We start from the raw sequence: 19,264 nt of genomic DNA, 5'->3' as shown, positions 1-19,264 counted from the left end.
TGTTAGATGAAATAACTAATATGGTAGCAAGATCTGAAGTTTCTTAGAAAGATGCAGCAGACAATTAGGATTTGTATATCAAGACGTTAATTGGTCATTTTGATTTTCTGTTTCTTCCCCTTTTTTCTTCCCCGTTCGGAAACATGGGAAACCATTTTTAATGTTGTTAATTTTGTTAATGTTACAATTATGAACATTTTTGAAAATATATTCTACTTTAAAAATGAATTTTAAAAATTAAGTTTCGTAAATGTGTCTATATAAGTGTTTGTAGCCAAGGGAAAGTTAATCTTTTTAGCACAGAAAGGAAGAATCACTTTATAACAAAGTACATGATGGATGATCTGTAACAACATTTGTACTCAAAAATATATTTTTTATAATTAAAAGATAATTAAAAGACAGTTCATTTCTGCATTTTTAATTTCCAGATTATGTTGCTTGAATAGAAAGGCTATTAATGAATACAGCACTCTCCAGATGAATTCATATTCCCAATAAAATAGAAACAAAACACAACATCAGCAGAATGATTTATGGACTGTATCACTTAAACAATTCCTATAATTAAATACTGTAATCATAATATATTACTTAGAGCAAGACAAATTGTCATAATTAATTTAAAATATAAAAGAGGGCCAAATATATTCATACTGCTATGTATTCCCTTAAATAAAATAAAACAAAAACAAATCGACAGGAACATTCTCCACTCTGGAAGTGTAATAAAAACCTCTGGAAGTACAGTATGTAAGTGCTTTCCTGTGTTTCTGGGATGTAAATGGAGGTGACACACAGAGGACATTCAGTAGGAGCAGCAGCATCTTGATTAAGATCAGAGACTCTTCAAGGCTGCAGGCTGGTGGTCGTTGAATTTGACAAGCTGGAGATGAATATAAAAGATTCCACAAAAATGAGCTGAATCACCACTTTCCCCTGTACAGTCCATTACTAAGACATCTAAGTCTACTGGTCCAGTGGCCACCCTGCCAGGAGGACAGCAGTGTGTCTGACCTCTACAGGCTGAGAGACAAGTCTGGGAGGAAACTAAACTCAAAGGCAACAGCTGCAGATCTCCACACTCTGGCACCATCAGGACACACAGTGATGGAAACCACCATCGAAGTCTCCTGCGTGATGTTCACAGCTGGTCTGCAAGGAAGAAGCTTCTTCTGAGGTTGAATCACAGACAGAGGCGACTCAGACTTGACCGACATCATTTTAAAAGACAACTGGAACAATGAAAATAGAGCTGTTTGACGTGCTCATCGGTTATGTTTGATGTAAAAAGCTCATGTTGAGAAGACACTCCTGCCCCCTGTGAAAGTCTGTAGGGGTCTGTTGTGTTTTGGGTTGGTTTTGCATCTCTTGGTTAAGACTGGGGAATTCATGCACCCCAACATGTACCAGGACAGAGCTGACCAGACACCTGGTTCCTTCAGACAAGAAACTCAGTCTTGTCTGAAAATAGACATTCCAGCAAGACAATCATCCACATCTACATCCAGATCTACAAAGAAAAGGCTAACTGCTCTCTGAATAACTGTTCTTGACTGGCCACGTTCAAGTTCACGTTCCGAACTTCTGTCCAATGAAACATCTGGGATTCTGATTCAGGAGAACAGTTGACTAATGCAAACCTAAGAACGTGCATAAACCATTCCACACAAAATGCTAATAAGTGAATAAAGGAGACACTTGTTTTTTCTGATATTCAATAAATGAAAAAGTTATTAATGGCAAATACATCTTTGTTCTGTGATAATATTATAAGAAGATTTTTTAAATGAGGCATTATCCAATTAATTCCTCACTCTGTTATGTAATATTTATTGTTCGTGTTTCAACAGGAGCATGAATTAATCTGGGGAGCACTGTATATTTTAGTTGGAACATGTGTGACATTTCTATAGTGATTTAGATAATCTGGTAGAGTATTACATTTAGGCAATAACACATACTGTACAACTGTTCTCTCATCCTATGAGGGTTCTCATTTGATGTGTAACTCCTGTATTGCACTGAATCCTATAAAACACATAGGATGAATTACTTAATCAACAAAAATCAAGACCTACCTTTATGAAGAGTGATGTTATTCTTTCTGACGTGTTGTAGTATCGTGAGACACTGTGAATCATTCTTATAGCATTAATCAAATTCTGAATACCTTTAGTCATTGTAACCTGCAATGACATACACATTTCCATACATTCTCATGTTAAAGAACCAGCAACAATAGGATGCAGAGGTAAAAACAGTTTCTGAACAAAACAGTGTGCACTTACTGGATCACAGTTGTAGAGAGGCTGACAGACCTTTTCTAAAGTATATAAAAATTTCACATTGTCTTTTGCCTCATTCGCACAATCTGTAATTCTAGAATCCAATTCTCTCCACACCTACAACAGGAAACGGCAAAAAAAAAGTAAGTGATATATATTTTAAATGAAAACCATCAAGGTCTGCTTATTACTTAAAAAACACTTCAAACGAAAACAACTTTTGGAACTTTTCTGTGAAGATTCTACCACAGCAGTATTTCCAATTCATCTTTTGGTCATAACTGCTGTTCTACTGAACGCCAGGTGTTCTTCGGCCCATCACTGGCAGCCAGGGCATTTTCACACACAGATCACCAAGTAATGTGGAATAACCTCTTCAGAGTCACACTTGGTTTGGCGGCTGGGCCTTTTACTTGCTCGCCCCCGTGCCTTGACACCAGACACTAGACTCCTGGAAGAGTGGCTGAGGTGCCTCAGATCGTCACAGTCTTGCCTGCAGCCCTTTGAGTGGAACAGCCGCTCCTCAGGTACGGCCTTGGTCCAGTAGAGAGAGGCTCTGACAAAGGCCGGGCTTCAGTGTGGAACAGGAGAGGTCGGAGGTACTAGGGCCTACCACCGGCAAACAGCAAGCACGACCATCCTGGAACCACGGGCAGTGTTTCTGGGTCTCTGCCACTCTTAGCCAGTGCTTAAGGAAAGGTACGTCCTCATACTGATTGGGGACACCAGAGGGTTACATCAATCACCAGGAAGGCTGTGACCTGCACCTCCAAGAACCCCCCCTTTGGGCACAGAATGAGACTCAGACTCCTATCTGCTCAGCCTGACCAACACCAGCAAAGTTCGGTGAGTAAACAGAGAGAACAGGCTCACAAAGGGCAGGAAGAAAGATTCCCGGGCCCAGAGGATTGTCCGTTACACACAGGTTAAGGGAGATAACTCTTTCCATCTGGAAACTCACAGTCTCTCATTAACTTACTTTAAGGCCCTTGGAGCGACTCATGTTTAAAATGTTGACAACAGTCTTGCACTGGGGGCCCTTAATGTGCTCAATGATGGAGTTGAATTTGGCAGACATCCTCTTCCAGTGCTCCAATTCAGTCAAAGGCCCTGAAGCATCAGCTTCTTTCCTCATCTGGTCACTTTCAGTTAAAACCTAGGAAGATTAAGCAACACATAGGCAATGAGACATGTGACTTGTGAGCTGTACTATAAACCCAGTGCTGCATGTTAAAGTAATAAAAAAGTGCAGGGAACACACTGAGCTGCAGGTCCCAGGTGGCAATATGCATCTGTTATGTATTCAATGTTCAAGAAGGAAATTCATAATAATAATGTTACAGGTATAAAGGCAACCCTGTTCAGTTTGAAATATTTTCAGCATATCAGAGGACGAGTTAAATTGACAAGAACTTCACACTGATACCTCACCTGGACCAGACAATATCTACCCTCTCGAAGTCAGAGAAATGAGGGGAGTACTGTTCATTCACTAGGACATTTCAGATGAAATATTGAGTCAGGAGTGTCCCCTGATAGCAAAATAGCACATTTATTTTGCATTCATTGAACACATAGAACAAAACAGAGGGCTTATATTTCCTTCAGTCTTACCTCAATTACAATAAAGTTATAGGACTGGGAAACTGCATTCTAGGAGATAGTCATTATGCATTTAGAAAAGGCAGATTGTGCCTAAGTAACGTAGATTTGATTCAATTTCTTTGAGTTAGTAACAAGTTTAAAAGGAAACTTTAGGGCGATTGCATGATATATTTGGACCTTCAGAAAGCATGAAATGAACAACTCATCCCCATCCTTTCAATTGAAAGAATCCAGGGTCAAAGTATCCACATGGATGACAATGAGATCAAAGGTGAAGACAGAGGGTTTGGATAAGGGGAGTTACCTCAGGCCTGCGAGGGGTGGTTACTGGGGTTACTGATCAACATCAATGATCTAGGTACTGGTACAGTGAGGGTACTTGACAACTTGACTTGCCACACTTGTGACATTAGTACAAGCAATACAATCCTGTAACTTCCAGTCTTGAATTTCGACTTGGCCCTTGGCAAACAAACTTTAGCTAGTATGTGACTATTCAGAGAATTATAATTTCTTCTACATTTGGGAAGCACTACACCCAAAATTGAGGTACATGTAGAAAGCCAGAATGTGAAATTAAAATATCAAATGTTTGATATTTCACTGGAAAAAAACAATTTGTAAGAAAGCTCTAGGAGTTTATATACTGTATATACCTGTACACAGTACGTTTATCACACCCTCAACGAGACAGGGTGGAGAAGCAATAAAAAAGGCCAACAAAATACTGCTAAGAGTGTAGAACTTAGATCAATGGAAGTCATTTTAAAATTAAAAATACACAAGTGAGAGCACACTTGCAATATTGTGCTCAGCTGCGGACATCAAGCTACAGAAAGACATTGCTGCTCCAGAGGCGGTGCGAAAGAGAGAAACCAGGCTGGTCCTAGAGGGAAACATACTTGAACAGATGAAAGAAACTGAATATTTTTAACTATTCAGGGTCTCAGTTTAATAGTTTATCATTTATCCCAAAGATAGCAATTCCTGCTGTACAGTATCCCTGGTCACCATACTCTAGTATTGATACAGAAATCATGGTCCAGAGATAAGAGTGGCATACCACTTACTGCAGGAGCCTGTTTCTCATTAGAGTCGGACAACCTTTTGAGTTTATTATACTGTAACCTGACGCACAGTATTGTCAAGAACGGTTTCGATACCTGGAGGTATCTGACTATTTCTGATTTGGTCGGCATGCCTGGCCCTTTTCATCTTTTGTTTTTTAATGTTGGGATGAGCAGTAGCTCTTCAAAGATTGCTGTTTAATTTGCATGACAATAACTTAACATTGACAGTTCAGGAAGAAAACAGGCAATGCTGTCACGTTTCTCTAACAGTTCCCAGCTGCTCAGCCAGCACATACTGTACCTGTTCGATCTGCTTGTACCACATCATCAGCACCTCTTCAAGCTGACGCACCATGTCCAGGTCGGAGGCTGCAGCCTTGTGATCTTCAAAGCACTGCAGTCTGGAGAAGTCAATGTGTGTGGGCATCTTTAGTTGCACCATTCCCTTGATGCTTACTTGAGTCCCTGCACAGTCAAACGACAGAGTCAAATTCCCCTCCCAGAAAACCAGTTCCTGTAAAAACACAATGATTCCCCCTGACGGTCCATGCACAGTTCGGCACAGAGACACCTGCAGCAGGAAGTCAGTGAGGATGGAGTGATTGTGTTTGCATGTGAGGGTCATAAAGGGGAAGGTGATTTTCCGCATGACTGCAGATACTTCTGTTTTTACGGTGCCGTTGAGTGCGTCAGGTGCTGTAGAAAGGAAATGCAAACCCCCATTTACTCCCTGAAGACTACCAGTATTACTTGACATATTTCTAACAAACAATCGCAAAGCGAATGATTCGGGCACTGCAGGGTGCTCTGCCCTGTGCTGCACGTCCTTACCGTCTAAGAAAGCTATGTAATGTTGGATAGCTTGTTTAAAGTGTTCTTTCTCCTTCTCTCCGTGCTTGGATTGGCTCAGAGCTCCCCAGTTATCAGTAGCAATGACAGCTGGCAAAAAGACCTGTGATAACATGTTCCTAGTTCCTTTCATGAGACCCTCAGTGGCCTCTAACGTAGAGAAAAAAATCTCCTGCAGAGGGTGCCAAAAAAAGAAAGAGAACATTTACCTAAATCTAGCTCCAAACTGTTCATTACTAAGACATCCACTTTCTATTTAAATGGCCTCAATGTGCATGTTGTTCTTCGCTGTAGCACGTATATTCAATAAATGGCACATCACGCCTGGCTGCAGTACCAGCTACCACAAACATGGGTCTTCTGTCTCTGAAAACATCAATACTGGAACCAAAACTCAGATCGCTCAGGCAACACAAGAGAAAGGACAATTCGTGAACAGCAACTAATGCCTGAGCTGCTCACACACCAGGATTGATATGCATTAAATAAGTCTGGTAAATGCCTTTTTATATGTGTGGGTTATTTCATTGGAACCACAAATTCTTTTTGATTTTCTAACTACCCAATCTGGAGACAGCAATTTTTCTCCAGTTCAGTTAAGAAGGTTTAGCAATAACGGGCTTGTCGTTCCACACATGTGCCAAACAGAGAAGGAGGCCTCGTGTGTGCTCTGACACACCCCGAGGTCAATGCCAGTCGACAAGCTCCAGGTGTGCAGGGCCTTCAGGAGAGGGAGCACCAGTAGCAGCAGAGGCATGTCTCTCGCTACAAGCTCACAGAGGTCACATCTTCCCCACAGCCCATGGATTTTCTGACCCATCAAAGCCCCACTATCCCCTGTGGCACATGGCCATGGACAAGACACACGTCAGCGATGTCTGGGCTGTTGAGCTCCAGAACACACCAGGCTGAGAGAAACACATACTTCCCTTTTGACAAAGCCTGTACGTGGGGCTCACATAAAAACAAAATACTGTTTCATAAGGAAAGGCAGTTAGGACCAGTTCTCTTGCAGATGAAGTCTTTTCATGGCGATGCCTACTGTGAGCCAGACTGAAGAAATTCCAGTACCGACTGATCAACCCTTTTAAATACCAGAACACTGCACAGGTCACAGACAAGAAGAAGCCAGGCGACCCATCCACCCCGTTTGGTGGTTAGTAGTTAACGGATCCCAGGATCTCATCCGGCTGTAATTGGAAAAAACGAGGGTATCGCTACAACAACATGGCCATGTGACTTATTCCACACTCCTGTCACCCGTTCTTCCCAGTGCACCTGTAAAGAAGTACTCCACGTTCTGGGTTTTAAATGTACGTCCGTGTACTTTCCACTTGAGCCCTCTGGTTTGTGGATCACTGTTCATCCCGAATGAATCGATATGGGCATCAAACTAAGAAAGCTTACCTACCTCGTGAATGTTTTTGGGATTGATGGCAGTTTCGTTTCTGCAGCGCACAAAGAACAAGCACAGGCCCCTGAGACACGTCTCGGACAGACTGGCCAGGAACAGTCTCATTACTTTTGCTCCTTTTGTAGCTCCGGGGAAAGTGCGGCCACTCTCTGAAATTATAGTTATAAAGGCAGCCTTACATGTTGAACTCTTCTGCTTGAATTCCACATGAACAAACTTCAAATGATTAACCAAGCAACTTGGGCATTGCACATGTTTCTATTTTCTGCTCTGGAAGTGTTATAGTGTCTTTGCATGATACCAAAGGAAAATCCAAATTTAAGATTTGTATTCTGAGAGAATATATATATGGCTTTGAATCATGTGTGTGGACTAGTAATATTGATGTTCTTGATGACGTGTAAGCTACCACTGACAGTCCTGACGTCTGGAAACACATGAACAGAGAACCCAGGGGACAGAACAGTGCTCATTCTTCTCCACAGCCATGTAACACTCACTAATACTTCTAAATCCTAGAGTTAGAGCTGCACCCATAGGACATAAATCTCAGTTGTAAATTAAGATCTGAATCCGCAGTCAGAAATTAGTACTTTGGAATATCAACTGACAATGCAATCAGACTAAACTATGCCCAGTGGTTCTATTTCATTCCAAGCATTAGTAATGCACATTCATGTGAAAAGAAAAGCAGATCTATTCAATATTAAATAAGGGCATTTTCTTACATGTATGCAATGTTTTGTAACAAAATGATAAAACATAAAACGTCTGTAAGCTTAGCTTGAGGGGTTGTGTAGAGTAGTTAGTGTGTCTCTGGACTCTTGACTGATAGGGTTGTGGGTTTGAGTCTGTGCTACAGACTGTTGTACCTTCAGTGAGGTACCTTAGTCCAGTTCATCCAGTCCATCCAGCTGTGTGACTGGGAACCAGTATTTTCTTGAGGTAACCTCTGTGATGGACTGGCGTTCCTAACTGTGGGGAGTCATGTGCTCTCTGTTCACTTACTGTAACACTGTGGAAACTGGGACAAGCTCTGAGCCGGTGAGCCATATTCAGGCTTGAATATTGAAATTAACTACCGTGAGAGGACAGCCCTGTCAGGACCACATTCCCCAGAACTCTCTGAGGGAATGAGCTGCTGCTTGAAGTTCCTGACATTTTTCATACCTCCCAGCACATACTGGTACGTATCCATTTAATAGTGCTGTTTATTTCTGCAGCTCAGTATGAAAGAGCAGAAGTAATTATTGCATGATTCAGGAACGTGAGGATATAGGATATATATATAGGATATATAATGTAAGTCTAGGAATTACAGTGAAGAGGGGTGAACAATGCTGCGCTCTATAAACTCTGTTTCCAATCTGACACGTTGCAACTTTAAAAATGCAATAACTTGGCAGGCTTAGTGTCAGCTGTGGATGTGTAGAAATGACTTCACATAAATTGGTGTACTCGTTTCTCAAACTCCATGTGACATACCTATTCCTGGAATGTCACTCTCCTGGTAGACAAATGATATGGTTTTACACCCTCCCTTGGCAAAGAAGTTTTCAAATGGTTGGAACTGCAAACAGAATAATACATTTTCACATTTTATCTCTCTGTGTACCTAAACATCTTAATTTTCCAAATGTACCAATATAAACGGCACTTATACATTATCTACAGTCAAACATCAGAAATTGCTGTTATTTAGAAATCGCACTCATCCTCATACATGCTAATCTGTACTACTGTACCTGCTTCTTGTCCATTAACTAGTTCTCAATACAAATATATCCTTAAATGTCAATGCAAGTCTTTTGAAATTTAATTTTTTACAATCCTATCAAATTTAAATTTTAATAAAAGCCTTCTGAAATTCTAAGTATGCCAAATCATTTCCTCTGTCTATAGTATATACATTGCAGTTCCTTGTTTAAATTAATGCTAATACATTACTAAGGCAAAGGCCAAACTTTCAAAATCAATACCGACCAAAATATTAGGATCCCATATTATTCACCAGTTTAGTTTTAATAACTGTTTCTATAACTTTAAATGAATAGAAGTGTTTATTTATACAGTCTTGTCTAAAATTGCCTCAGGTTTATGGATATGGTGCTAATTTAACAATATCTCTGAGACCTGAAGATTTATTATCACGTTTCATATTGTAGCTTTTTGAGATGGTGATAAGCGAAGCTGTATAATAATAAAATCTTGTTTGCCTAAAGCACAAACGTGTCAGCATCATTCAAATAATTCAGCAGTCTGAAGCACTACCATTGACAGAAATTAAAAACTTACAGATGGAGAATCAAGTACAAACTCCTCTACAGTGGCCTGATCCATGGGAAGCCTGTCAGCTAAAATCTCAAAAATGTATTTATGAGCTGCAGTGATCTTCATCTTGCGTGCTTCCCTGGCTTCCTTATATCTGGCCTGGAAAGACACATGGGCATCTCAGCATTGGTACTGAGTGAACCTGCTGAGAAATTCTATAATGATTATTCATTGGCTCAACTGAAGTTTGATCCAAAGCCGGTAACATTTACATCAACTGCCAGTGAACCGATACTGTACAACAGTGTCCCAGCCTGAGAGCTGAACACACGTCCTTCGACCCACTGCTTAGAGTCCTGCTGGAACCCACAACCTTACTTGGCACTGGGAGAACAGGGAGGCTGCTATCCAGCGCACAGACCTGCTTCTCCTTGAGTGTCTCCTGCACAGCCTGCACACTGCTGCCGCTGCGTCGGAACTTGCTGGCCCGCCGGCCACGGTCCATCATGACCGGGGGCTCAGAGAAGTCGCTAGGGTCCCCTTGGCTGGTTTCCCCTGGACCCCCAACTTGAGAGGCTCCACCCGGCTGGCTCATTTTCCTCCCTGCTGGGGTTAGGGTTAGGGTTAGGGTTAGGGTGAGCTCTGGTGCAAGCTGTGTCAGCTCACTACCTGTCTGATCTACACCTCACTGTCACACACACTCGCACACCTGTCCTCACACTGGACTGTCTGATCTACACCTCACTGTCACACACACTCACACACCTGTCCTCACACTGGACTGTCTGATCTACACCTCACTGTCACACACACTCACACGCCTGTCCTCACACTGGACTGTCTGATCTACACCTCACTGTCACACACACTCACACACCTGTCCTCACACTGGACTGTCTGATATACACCTCACTGTCACACACACTCACACACCTGTCCTCACACTGGACTGTCTGATCTACACCTCACTGTCACACACACTCACACGCCTGTCCTCACACTGGACTGTCTGATCTACACCTCACTGTCACACACACTCACACACCTGTCCTCACACTGGACTGTCTGATCTACACCTCACTGTAACACACACTCACACGCCTGTCTTCACACTGGACTGTCTGATATACACCTCACTGTCACACACACTCACACGCCTGTCCTCACACTGGACTGTCTGATATACACCTCACTGTCACACACACTCACACACCTGTCCTCACACTGGACTGTCTGATCTACACCTCACTGTAACACAAACTCACACACCTGTCCTCACACTGGACTGTCTGATCTACACCTCACTGTCACACACACTCACACACCTGTCCTCACACTGGACTGTCTGATCCACAGCTCCCCGTCACACACACTCATACACCTGTCCTCACACTGGACTGTCTGATCCACAGCTCACTGTCACACACACTCACACACCTGTCCTCACACTGGACTGTCTGATATACAGCTCCCTGTCTCCTTTCTTCTTGACTGGGCAATGCAGACTAACTTTGGGTTTTCTGTGGTATCATGTTCTTCATATTACTCGAGAACGGTCCAATCCGTGGTTCCCCCAGAACCGCTTACCCTTTTGTGTTTTCTTGGTGTCAGTTAAGAGGTTGGTGAGCTCGGTCGAGCCCCTCTGGAAATCGATATCAATACCAGCTGTGTCTCAATGCGACGCCGGTTGTGCCGTTGGTCCCGAGAGAGCCGGACTCGCAGCCTCCGAGGTGGCGGTTAATTCAAACTTAACCGCCACCTCCGCGAGCTGCACCGTCGGCGGCGTGGTCCGTTACTCGGGCTCCTGCCTGGGCTGAGTCGGGACTGAGGAGGGAGGCGATGAAAATGGCGGCTGCAGGTGGAAACGCGCCTGGGCTTCCTCTCACCGGTCCCGCTCTACCTTACACCTCCCGAAAACAAACTTGACTGCGGTATTATGGAAACAGATGTTGTATATTTCTTATCAATAAATAAGGACATTGAAAAAACGATATCGCCTTACGTACTATTACAATCACAGAAAAGGGAGGTGCAATAACCGTTTCTGTCTGCATGTCAAGAGCGGCTGGGATAAAAACGGTGTTTAGTGACTTTTATCTTTCATTAGGTCGCGGGGTTATAGACGTTAAAATAACGTCTGTGGCACAAGTATGGAGGGACCAGGAAAGACAATCTTTTCCACAGCCGAAACGTTGTGTTTCATTTCTTCTCTATTCAGCATAGACATTTTATAATCAGTGAACCCACCACCCAGGTCATAAAGGTGCTTGGACTGTGCTGTGAGGGTCCAGACTCTACACGCTGTCTCCTTGTTGATGTGAGTTTCTGATTTTCTGAGAAATAAGTCTTTGTATTTCTTGCAGTGCAGCAGAAAGTGAATCTCGTCTGTTTCTCCCCATTGGCAGTGGGAGCACAGCCTGTCCTCTTTGGACAACCAGGTCTGCCTGTGTCCAGTTTCTCTGTCCAGGCTGTGGTAACTGAGCCTGTCCTCTCTGGACAACCAGGTCTGCCTGTGTCCAGTTTCTCTGTCCAGGCTGTGGTCATTGAGCCTGTCCTCTCTGGACAACCAGGTCTGCCTGTGTCCAGTTTCTCTGTCCAGGCTGTGGTCATTGAGCCTGTCCTCTCTGGACAGCCAGGTCTGCCTGTGTCCAGTGTCCATGGTCAGGCTTTGGTCATTGAGCCTGTCCTCTCTGGACAGCCAGGTCTGCCTGTGTCCAGTGTCCATGGTCAGGCTTTGGTCATTGAGCCTGTCCTCTCTGGACAGCCAGGTCTGCCTGTGTCCAGCGTCCATGGTCAGGCTTTGGTCATTGAGCCTGTCCTCTCTGGACAGCCAGGTCTGCCTGTGTCCAGTGTCCATGGTCAGACTGTGGTCATTGAGCCTGTACTTCATCAGAGTCTGTTTCTCTGTGCTGTCTCTTACTCTGGTCAGATACTCAGTGTATATTGTCTGTCTAGGGTCCTGTTGCTGTGATTGCTTATCGTTTGTAACCCCGGAATTCACCCCGGTCTCACGGCGCTGACGTCACAGCCCGAGGCTCGGGGGCGTGTCCAGGCTCGACTCCCTGCCGGCGCGCTGCAGTCTGGCCGCTGTGCTTCACCATGTCTGACCAGGGGCTCTCAGAGGAAGCGGTAGCAAAATGTTGCAAGGAAGGAAACGCTGTTACCAAGGTCAGTGTCAGAGCAGGGAGCTCTCTGCATGGGCAGGCTCCGAAATGGAGCGCGGAGCAGCTGGGATTTAAAGGGCGCTTTGGTGCTTATTAGGCCGCGGTGCCTCCGCACAGTTTTAACACCGTGAAACTTGCGTGCTGCTGGTATTAGTTATATCAGTGTTAACTGAGCGGCCGGCCGTCTTAGAGCGCGAAGCTTTCATCGTCCGGCGTGTAAGAAGAGTTTCATGAAAAGAGGAGACGGGGCCTGGCCGTGTTTCCCGGTGTGTGATTCCCAGGTGCGGGCGTGACGCCGCGTCGCGTCCCGGGAACCCGCAGCTCGCGGCCAGGATTCCCGGCGGAGCTCCTGACTGTACTGTGCTGCCGTGTCACCTGCACAAGTGCACTGAAATGCGTCTTTGCATGTATGTTCCAATACAAAGACATTAAGGAAACAGCAAAACCATAAACACAGAACAGCAGCAGCAGCAACAACAAGTTAAATAACAAAGTTTTAAAAAAAACATCGGCGTGAGCCAGTGGTAGGGGTAGACTTCAGTCATCTGACAGTCTGTGGGAAGAAACTGTCCAGTCTCCAGCTGGCCAGACTGCACAGTCACTGCTGTTCATGCAGAGGAATGTGTGAGACGAAGCTGCTATCGGTGACTGTGCTGGTTTTGGTTTTTGATGAGTCTTTGATGCTTTTTCCCCCAGTTTCTGGAAGGCCATATATGCAAACTGTGGAATTGCATCTAACAAGTGAGAACAGGAGGCACTTTTTTGACACAAAGTGTGGTCAATGTGTGGAACAAGCTGTCCAGTCATAAGATTGGAGCTGATAATCCTGGTTTCTTTCGAGAAATAGCCGGAGGAGTTCCTCAGATCAATTAACTACTAACTACCAGACGGGCCAGATGTGCTGAATGGCAGTAATTGTTTTTTATGCTGGGACTCTGTTACAATAATACTGTACAGAACTACATGCTCAGAGCTCTAGTCCAGGGCCTGGTGCTTTGCAGGAGAACAGTGATGTCTTGCTGGGGTGTGTAGTCCTCGGCGCTGTGGAGGGCCACAGTGCTGCTGGGGTGTGTAGTCCTCGGCGCTGTGGAGGGCCACGGTGCTGCTGGGGTGTGTAGTCCTCTGATATCCCATTCGCGCTGTATTGCAGGATTTCATGATGCAGCAGACCATGTTAAGGGTGAAGGACCCCCAGAAATCCCTGGATTTCTACACCCGTGTCCTGGGCATGAGGTGAGTCCTGTCTCTGTCTCTCAGCCCGATTCTTGCCCTGCCTTGTGTCTCTCAATTCCAAAGAGATTGAGATTATACACAGGACTGCAAACTTCTGAGTTTCCTCCCCCAGTAGGTTTGGGAGTTGTTCTGAATGTTTTAATGTTAATCCCAGAGTATCTGTCACAGTGCAGTAGAAAGTGCACCTCTGTCTCTATTTCTCCCCGCTGGCAGTGGGAGCACAGCCTGTCCTCTCTGGGCAGCAAGGTCTGCCTGTGTCGCCCAGTTTCTATTGCCAGGCTGTGGTCACTGACAGGATCTGTTTTTCTTTGTTGTGTCTCAGCTAGTGTGTGTTGTCTGTTTAGGGTCCTGTAGCATTCCAGTTTGTGTTGTGCTTGTGTGTGTGTGTCCCAGTGGGTGAGGTGGTGTTGTGATGTGGTTGATTTTGATTTGTGTTGCTCTAGCAGTGCTGTCCTGAGCCTGGCTGGTGTCAGTGAGCCTCAGGACCAACTGGCTGAGGGGGCTCTTCTCTGGGCTCAGCAGGGCCTTGTGTGGGAGGAAATCTGGTCACTGTTTTCGTGGTGTAACCAGCATGTGATTGCACTGGAAAATATTTTGTACAGAATTCTGTTTGCAGAGGTTTCTCTCTCACCCTGCCTGTCTCCACCAGGCTGCTCCAGAAATTTGACTTCCCCTCCATGCGTTTCTCCCTGTACTTCCTGGGATATGAGGACAAGAAGGAGATTCCCGTGGACGTGAAGGAGCGGACAGCCTGGACCTTCTCCCGCCGAGCCACCCTGGAGCTCACACAGTGAGTGCTGCGCTGCGGCCTGCGGTCCGCGTCGCCCCCCGGCCCATGACGGGTCAGGCCAGGACCTCCTTCTGGCATGCGGGATAGTTCATTCATCCGAGGATCTCGGCCAACTGTTTCATGAGAAAAACCAGGGTGTCAGCTACAACTGCATGGCTGGGAAGCTTGTTCAGCACTCCCACCACCGTTTGTGTAAAGAATAACCTCAGTTTTCTCAGGTTTAAATTCTTCCACATAGCTTCCACTTGTCCTCTGGTTTGTGTTTCACTGTTCATTCTGAAGAAGGCCGCTGGGCTGACTCTGTTGGTGTCTTTGAGGATGGTAAATACTTGTATCAGGTCTCCTCACAGTCTCCTCTGTTCAAGACTAAAGAGACTCAGTTCCTTCAGCCTGTCAGTGTAGGACAGTCCCTTGTATCAGGTCTCCTCACAGTCTCCTCTGTTCAAAACTAAAGAGACTTAGTTCCTTCAGCCTGTCAGTGTAGGATAGTCCCCTAAATTCTTGTATCAGGTCTCCTCTCAGTCTTCTCTGTTCAAAACTTAATCTGCCAGTCTTGAATTTAATGTGAATCTTTTTGAATTTCATCTGCTGCTTCTGCCATGTTTTCTAATGTTATTAATTTGGTACCATACTGATGAAGTCGATACTTTAGCTTCTCTCAAGAAACAGCTGGAAGAGCCCAGATGGGCTATTTGGCGTCCTCTCACCTTATATTCCATATCCCACACTCCCTCATCTACCTCTTCTAAGCCCGTGTCAGTCCTGTCCATCTCCTAGGATCTCTCCTCCACACGGCTCAGCTCTTGTGTCCTTGTCCTTCCATGTGACAGGCTCTCCAGGCTTCCTTGAGTCCTGGGTGGGGTCAGAAGGACTGCCCAGGGTCACTGGCTGCTGATAGCCGAGGCTCTGGTTCTGTTGGCTCTTTGTTGCTGCCTGTGCGTCTCTCACAGGTTTTGCCTCCTCTTTCCTGCAGTAACTGGGGCTCCGAGTCCGATGAGAACCAGTCTTATCACAACGGCAACTCCGACCCCCGTGGCTTCGGTGAGGAGAGCAGACGAGCTGTGTAACCAGGGAGGGAGGGCGGTCTGTATGATGGGTGTAAATGTCCAGCGTTTGTAAATGTCTGGAAGTGTTGTGATCATTGTACCTCCTCGGCAACGATTTGTCACTCATTGGTCAGGACAGTGAAGCTGTGAGAGAGGAGACGGGTGAACACCCAGGGGAGAGGAGAGAGAGGGGACGGGGCAGAGCTCTGGGAGGGGGGAGAGGAAGAAGGGGGGGGGTGGACGGGGTGAACACCCAGGGGAGATCAGGGGGGAGGGAGGGGACCCCCAGGGGAACTCCTTTGAACACAGAACAGAATTAAACTCTCTGTTGCAGGTCACATTGGGATCGCGGTGCCTGATGTCTATGCTGCCTGCAAGATGTTCGAGGAGGAGGGGGTCACGTTCGTGAAGAAGCCAGACGAAGGTGAGAGCGGCCGTCCCCCTGCCTCGCTCTGCCTGCGCCTAGCCGCTCTCCTCCCCTTCTCTCCAGCTCTCGCACCCGTGTCTGACAGCACTGTCTCTGTGTTGCAGGCAAGATGAAGGGCCTGGCCTTCATACAAGATCCCGACGGTTACTGGATTGAGATCCTCAGCCCCAACACCATGGTTTCCATCACCTCCTAGAGGAGGGGCAGGGGGCACAGAGAAGAGGGGTCAAGGGGTGGAGAGGGGCGCAGTAGGTCACCTGGGCGGGAGCCCCTCTGGACGCTGGCCAGCCAGAAAGCTGTAGTTGTGTTACTTTTTCAGCAGGAGCTCCGGCTATGTGCCCAGTTCCTGGAGCTCTGTCGTAGCGCCTGTGTACAGTAAATTAAATCTCTGCTGGTGCTGTTGAATGTGCTTCCTTGTGCTGTCTTCATGCCTGTGGCTGGAGCTGAGCTACACAAAACACCAGGGGGAGGTGTGTCAGGGGGGTTGAACACCTGGCTGGGACTCCTTAACGCAAGCAGAGGTATGTTGGGGGGTTGAACACCTGGTTGAGACTCCTGAACGCAGGTAGAGGTGTGTCGTGGGGGTTGAACACCTGGTTGAGACTCCTGAACGCAGGGAGAGGTGTGTTGCGGGGTTGAACACCTGGTTGAGACTCCTGAACGCAGGGAGAGGTGTGTTGTGGGGTTGAACAACTGGTTGAGACTCCTGAACGCAGGGAGAGGTGTGTCGGGGGGTTGAACACCTGGTTGAGACTCCTGAACGCAGGGAGAGGTGTGTCGGGGGGTTGAACACCTGGTTGAGACTCCTGAATGCAGGGAGAGGTGTGTCGGGGGGGTTGAACACCAGGTTGAGACTCCTGAACGCAGGGAGAGGTGTGTCGGGGGGGTTGAACACCAGGTTGAGACTCCTGAACGCAGGGAGAGGTGTGTTGTGGGGTTGAACACCTGGTTGAGACTCCTGAACGCAGGGAGAGGTGTGTTGTGGGGTTGAACACCTGGTTGAGACTCCTGAACGCAGGGAGAGGTGTGTCGGGGGGTTGAACACCTGGTTGAGACTCCTGAACGCAGGGAGAGGTGTGTCGGGGGGGTTGAACACCTGGTTGAGACTCCTGAACGCAGGGAGAGGTGTGTCGGGGGGTTGAACACCTGGTTGAGACTCCTGAACGCAGGGAGAGGTGTGTCGGGGGGTTGAACACCTGGTTGAGACTCCTGAACGCAGGGAGAGGTGTGTTGCGGGGTGGGGGGTTAAACGATCTGGCCTTGTTTCCTGCTGGTTAAAACTGCCCTGGGATGTTTGATAATCACAGACGCGACATCACTCAGTTTAAAGGGGAACTGCAACAATATTTTGATTTTCAGGGTTAGAATCGCCATTGGTGAGTGCATTTCAAACCGTAGTAAAAGTAGGTACACAGAAACTTGTAAAACCTGCAATATACATCACAAAATAGACTGAATGTCCAGGTATGTGCAGTGCCATATTCTGTGATTCAGAATGAAGCAATAAAATGTCCAGTGATATGTTACGGCCTTATTACACTGTAAACAAGCAGGCTTGTGACTACGTCTCTTTTAATCCAATAGAAATATATCTCTACTTTGAAACAGTTTGCTGACAAATACTTGTTAGCTGGATGCAGATCACATTGGAAACCTTCTGCAATAAAATATCTCCTGCTCAACCAGTACTTAATTCACACATACATTGTGTTACATTAGTCATTACAGTGACTAGAGAGCAGGAAGGGCTAGGTCACGTCACAATGTGTGGGAACTGTCACTCTCACCTGTAGCGAGACCAGGGGTTTGAGACAATATGGCGGCTTACAGAACAGAATAAGTGCAAGTGCTTTATTAGAAGGATAAGAGGAAGGGGGACCCCACTCTGTGTCAGGTGTGGGAAGGGGAAAGGGGACCCCACTCGCTGTACAGGACTGAGTTGGTTTGGTGGGACATTCTTCATTACAGGAGCAGGAGATTGATTCAGTATTTATTGGCCTTTATATCCTCAGATACAGAGACGGAACAGAGCACAACATTCATTAGCTGGTGTCTTACAAAGCTAAGGTCTTAACATATCTCCTTCGTTACGACTTCCTGTTGTCCAGTGATCCTGCATCGCTGACACAGGCGTATTCTCTCACATCCTGCTCACCTTTTCTACATCCTTCAGACGTTACTGTGCCAGCTCTGAACCGAATTCTTTGTCAAACATAGAAAACTAAAACCAACTTGTTTTAGGGAAAGGCGTTGAACTGCTGACTGCATGTTTCTTTGCAAACCCTTGTATCGGCACCTCTAACAGTGACTTTACATTATAGCACAGAGTAAGAAATGCAAGTCAAACACCATTTGAGCTTCTTCATCAGCCAATTTTGTACTTTTCTTTCTACTGTATGTATTGATATGCCAGTTATTTTACATGTAAAAAAACCTTCAACGTGTGCCAGTTTGTGTTCCACTTCAGTCAGCTCCTTGGACTTGACATTCAGCTCCTGCCAAAGTGGTGCATCATGGGAATCCTCGGAGTTCAGGTGCTGGGTGTCTTCAAGTCTTGGTTAGATCTGCCTGTTTCTCAGTCCAAGCCATTCTTTTAAAGAGACTGCAGCTCCTGACTGAATTGGGATTCTCTGATTTCTGGGAGAGCACACCATCCTTGACCCTTGGTATTATTCCTGTCATCAACCCAATGGCTCTTGCTCAGACTTGTTGGAATGTGTTCTAAACAGACTTAATTGGTTAAAGAGTGATCAGAATACAGACGTTTTTAAAGGAGTAAAATGGGATAACTTCTAAGCAGTACACCAGAAATGAAAATGAGTGACATAACTGGATGTGCAGTGTGAATACCACAATTGTTCACGGAAAAGGAATTTGTGTTCAATGAATTCGTTGTATTTAGGTTTTCAATTTTTTATGTTAAACTTAAAATTTCCAGTTAAAATTTGGATTATATACCCACCCGAATTGGACTCGCTGTTCTGTCTGTGCAGTTCTTGAATCTGCATTCTGGACGCGATCAGCTCAGCTGGGGGAGACGGTCGCTCCTCCGCTGCACCAGGCGGCGCTTGACTTCCGGCAGAGCTGCCCCAGGCGCTAACTAAACA

The 19,264-nt window shown here is 45.9% G+C and overlaps 2 protein-coding genes across 9 annotated transcripts in view; one reads left to right on the top strand and one right to left on the bottom strand.

Moving 5' to 3' along the window:
• LOC148675041 (dynein axonemal heavy chain 8-like) overlaps positions 1 to 19,255 on the bottom strand; it is an 86,100-nt gene extending 66,845 nt beyond the window's left edge. For 2 of the 5 annotated variants that reach the window (XR_015935433.1, XM_088625954.1), the window contains exons 1-10: positions 19,120 to 19,255; positions 9,919 to 10,103; positions 9,522 to 9,656; positions 8,712 to 8,796; positions 7,224 to 7,375; positions 5,795 to 5,984; positions 5,265 to 5,428; positions 3,268 to 3,444; positions 2,292 to 2,405; positions 2,082 to 2,189 (exon numbers count right to left, since the gene is read on the bottom strand). Coding sequence is in view for 4 of the 5 variants with exons in the window: in XM_088625954.1 (XP_088482080.1) it covers positions 2,082 to 2,189; positions 2,292 to 2,405; positions 3,268 to 3,444; positions 5,265 to 5,428; positions 5,795 to 5,984; positions 7,224 to 7,375; positions 8,712 to 8,796; positions 9,522 to 9,656; positions 9,919 to 10,103; positions 19,120 to 19,165 (1,356 nt within the window). In the remaining variant the exon portion in view is untranslated. Of the gene's footprint in view, positions 1 to 2,081; positions 2,190 to 2,291; positions 2,406 to 3,267; positions 3,445 to 5,264; positions 5,429 to 5,794; positions 5,985 to 7,223; positions 7,376 to 8,711; positions 8,797 to 9,521; positions 9,657 to 9,918; positions 10,104 to 11,084; positions 11,802 to 19,119 lie in introns of those variants that run through there. The other 3 variants (XM_088625951.1, XM_088625953.1, XM_088625952.1) reach the window with 3 other exon arrangements.
• Positions 12,511 to 16,562, top strand: glo1 (glyoxalase 1). 4 transcript variants are annotated; one of them, XM_088625966.1, is made up of 6 exons: positions 12,511 to 12,665; positions 13,812 to 13,894; positions 14,544 to 14,684; positions 15,658 to 15,725; positions 16,065 to 16,154; positions 16,262 to 16,562. In XM_088625966.1, exons 1-6 carry the CDS (start codon positions 12,597 to 12,599, stop codon positions 16,351 to 16,353), a joined length of 543 nt encoding a protein of 180 aa, XP_088482092.1. In that variant the 5' UTR covers positions 12,511 to 12,596; the 3' UTR covers positions 16,354 to 16,562. The 4 variants fall into 4 exon arrangements, with proteins under 4 accessions (XP_088482092.1, XP_088482093.1, XP_088482094.1 ...); XM_088625967.1 differs by lacking the exon at positions 12,511 to 12,665 and adding an exon at positions 12,801 to 12,942; XM_088625968.1 differs by lacking the exon at positions 12,511 to 12,665 and adding an exon at positions 12,802 to 12,927.
• Positions 19,256 to 19,264: the final 9 nt, after the last annotated feature.

This window comes from Lepisosteus platostomus, chromosome 3 (assembly GCF_059453375.1).
Source record: "Lepisosteus platostomus isolate fLepPlt1 chromosome 3, fLepPlt1.hap1, whole genome shotgun sequence".
NCBI classification, from domain to species: Eukaryota; Metazoa; Chordata; class Actinopteri; order Semionotiformes; family Lepisosteidae; genus Lepisosteus; species Lepisosteus platostomus.
This window is presented reverse-complemented; position numbering and strand designations above follow the sequence as displayed.

Bases quoted from the DNA above. Each gene is read 5' to 3' on its own strand.
- glo1 (XM_088625966.1), top strand. From the start codon at position 12,597: ATGTCTGACCAGGGGCTCTCAGAGGAAGCGGTAGCAAAATGTTGCAAG. The intron at 14,685-15,657 runs GTGAGTGCTGCG...TCTTTCCTGCAG, and splicing joins GCCACCCTGGAGCTCACACA to TAACTGGGGCTCCGAGTCCG. The intron at 15,726-16,064 runs GTGAGGAGAGCA...TCTCTGTTGCAG, and splicing joins CTCCGACCCCCGTGGCTTCG to GTCACATTGGGATCGCGGTG.